Source organism: Lethenteron reissneri, chromosome 2, assembly GCF_015708825.2.
Source record: "Lethenteron reissneri isolate LAM-NWPU_2019-01 chromosome 2, ASM1570882v1, whole genome shotgun sequence".
Classification (NCBI taxonomy): Eukaryota; Metazoa; Chordata; class Hyperoartia; order Petromyzontiformes; family Petromyzontidae; genus Lethenteron; species Lethenteron reissneri.
The window spans coordinates 13,789,930-13,800,600 of NC_083780.1; the positions used below are offsets into that span (position 1 = coordinate 13,789,930).

Consider the following 10,671-nt stretch of genomic DNA (forward strand, 5'->3'; position numbering starts at 1 on the left):
GTGCCAGTGAGATTACAGGTTGTCGCTCAATCAAGTAACTGGTCCAGGCGCGGCATGACAAGCAAGCTCCACTGCTGCTCAAACTGCACGGGAGCAGAAAATGGATGTTATTAGGAGATTTGAGGGGATCATTATTATACTCTCCGGTTCTTTCGGTAATTATTAGTACCGAGGGGATGATTATGACCACGGTCACACGCCATTCAATTCGGCACAATCAATAATTATAATTGCATGTGCAACAACGCGTCTCGCTCGCTCTCCCCGTCCGCAACGTTGCTGCAACAGCTGTGCAATGCAAATTGTAATCGAACAGTGACTTATTGTTATTATTCGATCCTTGCCGTGCCGTTTATCTCAGCGAGGAGACGATGGGCTCGCGAGGAGCGGTCGTGGCATGCCGGGGTTGGTTTTCATCGCGCGCTGCGCCACGAAGCCGGCGACCTCAGTTCGATTCCAGCTCCCGCTCGCGGGTCAACGCCAGCAGTTTATATACTGGTAGGAACCTCCTGGTTACACCAGCCCACAGAGGATTATTGTGTCCGTCCGTCCTGCAGGGAGGGGCTGGTCACCCCGTGGTGCCCTTATAAAACTCAACGTTTAACCTACTCACGCCGGCTTGTGCCCGCCCTCACAGTCGGGCATATTTGCGGAATACACCACGCCGCCGTTGACCCTGGCCATTGACCGAGCAACCCAACGTTCCTACCAGCTCCCTCCGCAGAAATGTGTTCTTAAACCCGATACTGGGCTTACCCCCCCTAGGTCGACTCAGCCTCAAATGAGTATCCCCGGTGCAGTGTATAAACATCGCCATTAGGGGAGATAAAGGCGGCCGGGCGTGGTTGTGCTGGGCCACCCACCCAACCCCTGGTGTGTGCCACAGTGCCGGCCCCCCCCCCCCCCTTCACGAGGTTTGTGCCGCTTACTCGCTAACAGCACTTGCCCCCCACAAGTCTGTTAAAGGCGACAAGTCTGTTAAAGGCGACAAGTCTGTTAAAGGCGACACACCCCGGGTGGGTGGGGGGGGGACCTTTGGCTTTGAGCTGTGAATGTGGCAATGCGGCAAAGTCGATTCTGACGGCGTACAAACAACAAATCGTGCACGAGGTGGTGGCCGTAGTCGTCGTGGTGGTCGTGGTGGTCGTCGTGGTCGTCGTGGTCGTCGTGGTCGTGGTCGTGGTGGTCGTCGTGGTCTGTGCCCCTAAAAACACCGCGAGCTCCACGGGCTCTGGGGGCGACGAACGGAGCGGGGCCCCGCGGCCACGTCGCCTTATCGACTCCGAGGGGAACGTTCACAGTCCCCGACACTCGAGACACGGACGACGATGCGCCTCACGCATCAGGCGCACGACACTCGCCTTCATCATCATCATCATTATTATTGAGAGAGAGAGAAAGAGAGAGAAGGTGCAAGGCCAGAGAGCCCTGGCAGAGAGCATTGACGACGACGGGTAACATCGTCGAGGGCACGAACCGCAGTGACGGCGTGCAACCATCGCAAGCCGCATGGAGTCTGCGGGGCAGTGGGGCCGACGAGAACACAACAACAACCAGCACCACCACCTAAGGCGGGGAAGGGGGCCCCCACATCATTCCAACAGAGACATCGACAGAGACGTCCTCACGAGCATCAGCAGCAGCAGCGGCGGTAACGAAATGGCGCGACCGAGAAGGCGGTGGTTCGTGTGGATGCGAGGTGGTTGAAGAAGAAGAATGGGGGTGGCGCTCACAGTTGCGGATGTCCGAGATGAAGACGGCGAGGCCGCGCATGCCATCGCCCTTGGACACGGCCGGCATTTCGCGAGTTGGCGCGCTTCTCCTCCTGCTCCTCTCCTCAGAAACGACGCCGCCTCCGTCGTGGCGACCGACCCCCCTTTTTGACCCTCCGCTTCAGCGACTCCGCCCCCCCCCCCTCTCCTCCTCCCCGCTCTAAATTTACGTCGTCAGATGTCGTCGCCGTTGAATTTGTTTTCAGTTTCTCCTCCGCCGCCGCTGCCGCCCAGCAGGAGCCGCCTTCACCGCAGCGCGCAGCCAGCGAAGATGGCGGCCATGACACTCGGCGCCGCGGAGGTGCGGGGGTGAAAGAAATCCGCGGCAGCACTCGCGGATTTGACGTGGAAATCCGCGGCAGCACTCGCGGATTTGACGTGGAAATCCGCGGTTGCCCTCGTGGATTTGACGTGGAAATCCGCGGCAGCACTCGCGGATTTGACGTGGAAATCCGCGGCAGGTCTCGCGGATTTGATGTGGAAATCCGCGGCAGCTCTCGCGGATTTGTGTGGAAATCCGCGGCAGCTTTCGCGGATTTGATGTGGAAATCCGCGGCAGCTCTTGCGGATTTGATGTGGAAATCCGCGGCAGCCGTCGCGAATTTGTGTGGAAATCCGCGGCAGCCCTCATGGCTTTCATATGGACATCCACGGCAACCCTCGTGGATTTTATGTTGAAATCCGTTGCAGTGTCGTAGATTTGATGTATAAATGCGCGGCAGCCCTCATGAATTTGATGTGGAATCTGCGGCAGCCCTTGTGGAATTGACGTGGAAAATCCGCGAAAGCGCCAAATGTCCCCTGTGAAATTCGCGACAGCGGTTAAAAGGGGCACGATGTAAAACACACACAAAAAAAATCCGCGGCAGTACCAAATGGCCGCTGTGAAAATCCGCGGCAGCAGCAAATACTGCATCAAGGTAAACTGCGGCAGCGCTCCTTAAATCCGCCCTAGGAAAATCCGCGGCAGAGGCGCTAAATGTCCGCTGTGGGTGAAATCCGCGGAAGCGCCAAGTCAAGTCGGAACGGCCGAAGAAATCTGCAGCATCGCCAAATTCCGCATGGGGAAATCGCGGCGTTCACCACGCCTCGTGTACGCACGCCTGTCAACCACATACGGTTAGCCCGTGCTTCTTGTACAGGGAGATTGAGTTCCAAAATAGTTTTGTCTATTTTTTGTGTTTCTCCCTCGTGATGGACTTTGTAGGATTAACGTTGAAATTTATAAGGGAAACGGGGTGACCGTTTAAACTTTCGTGACTGCAGGGATTCATTTTCTTTGGTTCTTGCGATAAAGTCACGTAGATAGAAAAATAATAATAAAGTGAATATTGTATTTTTATATTTACGTGACTTTACCGAAAGAGGTCTGCATTGGTCTGTAATTAGGTCACTAATAATGGGTTGACAACTGTTTACGTCACCATTGGTAACCGTCGATAAATTTCCACAAATTCCCTGGATATTGTTTTTGTTGTCAATGCACAGAGCCTTTTAAAAAAATTCCGTAGCGTTATTTCGCCTTTTTTTGTTTGAACGAAAAGCGCGAAATTGTTCACATCCGTACACGGCGCGGCTCGTCCACTGGGGGCGTCAAGATGAGATATCAATTTTCTCATAAAATAATACTTTTCTATAGTTTTGTTTAAATTATTATTTCCACGTGCATTGTCTATTGAAGATACCATTTTAAGTTGTTCGTATGATAAACCGCTGTAACGCCACAGTCCGATTTGTGCCTCGGGGCAGCTGTGAAGGCGTCCTCCGAGTGAGAGATTTCCCTTCGCTCATCGCGAGCAGCTTCGAGTATCGTCGCCACGCCGTTTGAGACCCACTCAGGGCGGTGAAACATGCGCCCGTGGCTGCGATGGGAGACGATGTCACGACGCGAGGCTGCACTGGGGACACGTAGCAGGTCACGGGCTCCACGCTCTAGGACACACCAGCAATGGTGATGGCAGTTGGTGCCGCAAACGACGAATTAGCAACGAACACTGCGGAGTGACTACTAAATATTCACTTTGTAAGGATTTGTTGAGTCGTGTCAGCTGATCTTGTTTGTTAGGCAGTGTCAAAGTGGTTGTGTAGTGTGGATTTGAGGGTCATGGGGACAGCTTTTTGTTTCATAGTTTATAAATGCCTACCGTTGGTAGATAAGTGATTTCACTTGCAATTTGTAGAGGAATTTTTTTTAGAGTGTTTGGGCATTACTCAGCTTGTTACACGTTTACTCGCGAAATCCTGAGTCCCCATACTTTTGGGGTGCCGCAATGTCAACTCCCAACCGGGTCTGCACGTTCTCCCCGTGGTCACGCCCATTTTTTCTCCGGGTCCTCCGGTTTTTCTTTTAGAAACGTGCGTTTGAGAGTATTTCGATGCTATGCATTTCCACATAAGCCACTTCGTTGAACTACCGTGCAGTCAGGCCACTTCTGAAAACGAACTACCTGCGTGGCTTTTTCCTGGTATAAAAAATATATTTTTAGGATGGCTCTGCCAAGTGTTTAGTTTGGAGCAATGCTGCCACGTATCCCAATCGAGAAATATGGAGTTTTTTATTTTTAGTGGACCATATACCCCACCCCCGTAAACAGAAATGATATTCTGCCAATTAGTTCAGCTTGGAGAGGTTTGCATAAACTCTTCATTCTATCAGCACATGAATGCACTATCATTTACATGCAATCCCTCAAAGCACAAACTCTCCATCTGTTTTTAATCTTCTCCCTGCAACATACGTTGTTCCAACGAACTTCATTTCAGATCACCATCAGGGACACATTAATCACTTATATCGCCGTAGGGGATGTGATTAATCTCGCGTCCTAGACCCATTGGGTAAGCCTCGCATGTCGCTACCAAAAAATCTAAAACACTTGTTTTTAAGCAATGGTTGGTAGTTCCCGATTATTGAGCAGCTTCACTCGCTTGCAATTCCATGCAACTGGACAATTGCTTTAATGTAACCACACCCGTGCAGAACAGAGGAATCTAATCAAATAATCTCTCAAAAAGAATATCAATTCAATTACTTACTATAATAACTTTAAACAAGTCCCATCCCTGTTCCCTTGCCAGCAACTGGATGGAAGGTGGGCAGGTCTTGGTGATCAGCATCATTTCGTGCTTAACTCTGGGACACGTCCCATTATCGGGAGACAAGATCGACTACGATCTTTAAAGAGGCCTAAATTATCCATCAAGACTGGGCGGTGGTGGCTACATTCCAACACTGTGGAGGTGAGGGTTGTTGGAACGCACAAATGTCACGAAATTCTACCCATAGGCAGAGCTGCCCATCAAGCTGCTTTGCCAGAACGCAGTACAGCAAAACAATATAACCTCCACGTTCCGTGTTTATGGGACAGTGTTGCCCCCTTGCGCTCGTGTTCTGCAGTGCTCCAGTTTCATCCCACAGGGACAGATTAATTGGCGAACATCTTAACAACCGAGGACCGCAGAGCTTGAGCGATTGTCGGCACAGGCCCACTGCGTGGTTCCTCGCCAAGCCTCCGAGTTACCCTCTCTTTGAGTGCAAGCAAAAGCCGTGTAGCACATTACAAGTTAAAATAATTATAAAAAAAGTAGTCTACCGCAGTTTAGCCGATTAATTTAATCGACCAATCATCATCTCTCTCCATGCTCCGCAAGCCAAAACACAACCTCAAATTAGTTTTTAGCTACTCAAGCCCAACCGGCTGCAACCACCACTATGCACACACTCGGCAAATAATGCACACCTCCAAACAAGGGGAGAAGCTGTCAACGCATCCGCTTTTATTACGAATTTGGCAGCGGAGCCACGACGCCGAGAAGGTTTATCGGTAGGACTTCTGGTAGCGGGCACGAGCGCCGGGGCCACCAAACTTCTTGGGCTCACAGCGGCGAGGGTCGGCAACCAGCAGAGTACGGTCGTACTGTGTCAGGATGTCCTTGATTTCCTTCTTGGAGGCTTCGTCCACATCTAAAAGGCAAGGAGGGTAGTGGAGATGAGGGTAAGTATAAGAGGGGGTTGGGTGGGGGGAAAGAGACCAGAGTGGAAAAAACAAAGCAAATGATTAATGCAGACAGGGGGGGGGGGGGGAGATACTAGGAGGGTAGGAACGATGAGATGCAGGAACAGAGTGCCAAAGGGAGATCAAGGGTAGAGACAGATGTACACACGAGTGGCACCTTCAAGTTAAAACACGAGCAGCATAGACCACGGAAGGCAGCTGCTTGCACCTCACTGGAAACACGCTTTATACAGAGGCTGGGGGTGCGCGGTGACGTGGCCTAGCGGCAGCGTTCTCACCCAAAGAGGCTCACGGTTCGAATCCAGCGGCCAAACCCCCCCCCCCCTCACTGCCGAACGTTTTCGTTGTATAAATATTCCACGTGCCGTCTGTCACGGCGGGCATTTTAAAGATCCCGCGACGGCATTCGAAGGAGTAGAGCGTCGTGTGCCGGCGTCATGGTTTAAAAAAGATGGCCAAATTAAAAGTGTAACCCGCAATTTAGTCAACTTGGATTAGCACGGATTGGATATGCACGGTGCAAAAAGAAGTTCACCATAGGTACATGTATAGCTGTCACTGCGCCCCCAATGGCAAAAACTTTGCAGGGACCCTGCATGAAAGAGTCAAGAGGAGACTCGGTGAGGCTTTGCTGGGTAAACAAGTATAAAAACAAGGTAGGACTTACACTTCTGGTAGTAGGCGACAAGTGCCTTGGAGATGGATTGGCGAATGGCTGTGGGAGCACACGACAAACGCTTTCGTTATATTGACGAATATAAAACAGCAGCGGCATGCAAGCAGTAAGATAGCAATGCACAGAAGCCTTATGAGAACAAAACTTTCGCGTTACTATTATTTCATTAGCTGTACGTTAAAAACACAATGGTCAGGTATCATCAAGTTTACTGTGACCGATGTCTTAGGACATCCGAATTCAAAGTGTAAGATTGGCAGAAACGTAGATAAGCAGAAAAAGTAATTGTTCCCACGTGTATAAATAAAAACCTCACCGTAAATCTGCGCCACATGGCCACCTCCCTTCACCCTCACACGAATGTCGACGGCGGAGAACCGCTCCTTGCCCAGCAGCAAGATCGGCTCCAGCAGCTGCACATGCAGGGACACGGCAAGGTGAGCACACCGTGAGACACAAAGACAAAGACCACCCCCCCCCCCCGTGGCCTTTAACAGTCTGGGGCAATTGCTGTTAGCGAGCACCTATAATTGTTATTTATTATACCAGGTCAAGCCCACTGAGCTATGTAGTTCTTTTGAAGGAGCGACCTGGCGACAAATAACTTCTCAACGCAGTGACATATCACGTGGAAATTTTTAGCGGCCAAAAACTCTTAGGCACACGTTTATAAATGGAGGGAAAACTGAACTGGAGGTGGAAAAAAAGCCCCGACCTCATGTATACCAGGCGAGGTAGTCAACATCTCGCCACCATGGTTCCCCACCGATGGTGGCCGGCACGGCACACGAGTGGGTGGGTAGCTAATACCACACCTTTTCCCACAAGCGGTAATGTTTGCACACAGCACCATGTCCTCGTTCATGGCTGAGTCGACCTAGGGAAGGCCCAGCAGCAGTTCAGATATTTGTCACTGACATTAGCCGTTGAGCTCAGATATTCGTCAATGAGACCCAGATGATCGCCTACATTGCGATGGTTTAAAAATGTTTGTTTTGTGCTGTATAATATCACCATCCTAGCTGATTTTTTGGCACATCCTTCCATTTCCCAAACCCCCAAGCTTAAATCACATTTCAAATTGCCATCTGCTTATAATTTTTCATTAATGGACGATTTATTTAATGGACGCCTTGGATATCAACAGATGCACAGTCAAGCTCAACACAGTAATATCCACTCACTCATACACTGACAAACACATTTGCCAACACAGTAATACGCTCTCTTAGAATCTCATTTCAATTGAATAGCAGGTAGGTTAATTCACGCTACCATCAGATTCTGCACGTATCAGCCATGTAAAAAATGGCAATCCACTATCAGGACAATTCTCTTACATAACAATAATTAGCATCTCCAGATTAGCTACGTACGATACTAACTTTCACAGGACTAAGCAGATTATCAAGTAATCTGGACCACCAGAAACCGGCCATCGCACTTTATCTTCCCACGCTTTTCAAGGGGTCTCCCCCCCCCTTACCTTGTACTGCAGAGTCGCTGGCTCCACCATCTCCAGTGGCCGCCCGTTCACCTTGATGAGGCCATTGCCGCGCTTGCAATGCGCCACGGCCGTGGCGGATTTCTGCACGACAATGCCAACGCAGTGTTCAGTCAACAATTCACCATTAAGCACACACACACACAATGGGTTAAACTGCACAACAATGAGAATTATAATTTTGGAGCTTTCGTGACTGCAGGAAATATTCTTTGGTTCTTTCGGTAAAGTCACGTATAAAGATAAAATAATAAATTAAATGTCTGTCTATAGTTTTCTGGTCAGATTTTTGTTGCTATTTCTTTTATACCTGATGATTGCTTGTGTTGCAATCGAAACGTCGTAGTATGCTATTATTTAATTTATTATTTTATCTTTATACGTGACTTTACCGAAAGAACCAATAGTGTGAGAATTAGCAGCAGGCAATAGATTTCACGTTGTTTTCGCCGACGTAGGGTCCCCAATTTTTAAAGGTTTACATTTCTGGGGCCGCACCTCACTTGGGAACTTTATGATTCGTCTGCCCGATCCGGTGAAGAAAATGAGACACATGCACAGCGATCAATTTTCCATTAACACAACTACAGCTCTCGGATGTGTTCTTGGGTCGTGCCACGTATTGCTCCACATGCTGCGAGCATCTTAAGGAACTGAATCATAAGCTCCTAAGCCAGCCACAGCACGTGGGGGGTGGGGGACTGACCATTTTCTGCCCGAACACAATTGCCAAGTCACCAAATCCATCCCTGCGTATGGCAGCACAGATGTTCACGAGGTAAGTGCCAATTGTCGACATCTGCTGGCCACGACGTGAGGTCTTCAGGCTAGTCCCGAGTAGTCTTGGTATTCTAAGACAGCCGCTTTACACTACGGTTCATAATGAGGGTGTCATGGCTACAATCGCACCAGCGTGGCCCCCGTCTTTCAATTGTCCAACTATACGAGGAGACGCGCGCATCGGCCCGCTATGATGTTGGTTGGGAGTCGCTAACATTTAAAGCGGTCATCGACTTCACCGCCAGCAGACGACTCCACACGCACAGGAACACGTGTTGCCTCCTGCCAAGCGGCCTGGCGCAAGGCTTGCGCCGTCTCTTCCATCCCCCCCACCACACCAGGCACCCTCGGGCACGTTACTCAAGCACCATTGGCAACTCTCAACACGACGGACCACTCTCAACACCCCCCCCCCCACAGGCCCCGTCAGGACTCAGGCATCGACACGATGGGGCCGACATCGCTCGGTGTGGGAAGAAAAATAAATCAACAGCGCGTCGCGTTCGCTTACGGATTACGTGAACACGCAGCCTCGAGGAGGCTCGTCTGTCCGAGCGAGATCGAGGCTGTTGTAGAACTCTGAGCGCTTCTTTAACCCGCGCGCGTCGCGACGACTCCGGCGAGTGTGGCCAGGCAAGGCGGGCGCTCGGGGGAGACACGAGGCCGCGATCGCTAGGCCCCGCCTCGCCTCGCCTCAAAAGCCGCAAAGAAACGGGCCCGTCTTCCTCCACGGCTCTCACCTTGCGCCCGAACACCTGGACGGACTGTGGGGGTCCCTTGGGCGGCATTGCTGCGTGCGAGGCTGGCGAGGTGGCGACGCGGAGGGCGCGGGGAGAGGAGCGACGCAGCGGCGGCGGCGAGGCCTGGTGAGAAAGGGGGGGCGCGCGGGGTTTCCCGGGCTCGATAGCAGGGGCCGCAAACTCTCGCGAGAGCCACGCAGGGGATTGTAACTGCGAGGCACAGGCGGTCAAACAGATCTCGCGAGAGTTGGTGGGGGGGTGTGGCTTAGGCGAATCGATTAATGATCGCCGACGTGGATCGATTCTCTGAGTACAGTAAGCCGCCCACTGTAAAGTACATTTTGCACTGTATTTTAGAGTCAGAATCTTTTTGTGTCCTGGAGGAATCCGATTAGTTATCGATCTCTTTTATTTTAGATATGTCCTGTAGGGACACGGGGTCAGAAAGTTAGGACAAACAACGATAGGAGTGCAAAGTATAGGGCAGGTAACCCAACCACTAAAAGTAATAAAAAGTAATTTACCGGCGAGAGCCTGAGCCATATCGTAGCGCTTTAAAATCACAAGTTAGAGCAGCTCAACGAAGTGGCTTGTCATGATGCAGTGGTAGCACATGAGCACAAACACAACTTAACACGTTCCCTCTCAAAATAACACTGGTGTGCGGCCTTAAACATTTTTAAATAATGTGCTATGTACAATATGTACAGTATAGTGCTTTTGACAAACGTGTGAAGATTACATCATGGGACCTCCTTTGGCAGTACCAAAATATCAAAATAGGGTTTCCCCTTTTTTTCTGGCAACAACACAGGTGTTAAGATGTTCTCGTGTTAAGATTAGTTACCATTCAATCTAGATCTTAAGTTTTCGTGACTGCAATGATCCATACTCTTTAGTTCTTTCGGCAAAGTCTCGTAGGTATAATCGATTCAGTTTTTTATGTAAATTTATTTATTTTAATTTTATACCTACGTGACTTCACCGAAAAAACTAAAGAGTATTAGTTACTATTGTATACACGTATACGGTACAGTATTGTACAGTAGACCGGCATATACAATGCATATATTTCCAGAGCATGTATTTGTTTGCATGTTCACCACAAGTACCGCGTGTGTGGTTAATGCAGACATGATTCCTTGCAAAAGGCCTCTGTTTGGTGTTTGAACATCTTAAACAC

The 10,671-nt window shown here is 50.1% G+C and overlaps 2 protein-coding genes across 2 annotated transcripts in view; both read right to left on the reverse strand.

Moving 5' to 3' along the window:
- The window catches only part of LOC133340769 (AP-2 complex subunit alpha-2-like), a 44,928-nt gene extending 42,850 nt beyond the window's left edge, over positions 1 to 2,078 (reverse strand). Inside the window, exon 1 of the mRNA XM_061549155.1 lies at positions 1,734 to 2,078. Coding sequence (XP_061405139.1) covers positions 1,734 to 1,800 — 67 coding nt within the window. The 5' untranslated portion in view covers positions 1,801 to 2,078. The remainder of the gene's footprint in view (positions 1 to 1,733) is intronic.
- A 3,449-nt stretch (positions 2,079 to 5,527) lies between these two features.
- On the reverse strand, positions 5,528 to 9,648 carry LOC133341284 (small ribosomal subunit protein uS9). Its single transcript, XM_061549798.1, has 5 exons — positions 9,489 to 9,648; positions 7,951 to 8,052; positions 6,781 to 6,877; positions 6,456 to 6,503; positions 5,528 to 5,736 (listed from the first exon to the last, which is right to left on the reverse strand). Exons 1-5 carry the CDS (start codon positions 9,534 to 9,536, stop codon positions 5,591 to 5,593), a joined length of 441 nt encoding a protein of 146 aa, XP_061405782.1. The 5' UTR covers positions 9,537 to 9,648; the 3' UTR covers positions 5,528 to 5,590.
- Between the last annotated feature and the right edge of the window lie 1,023 nt (positions 9,649 to 10,671).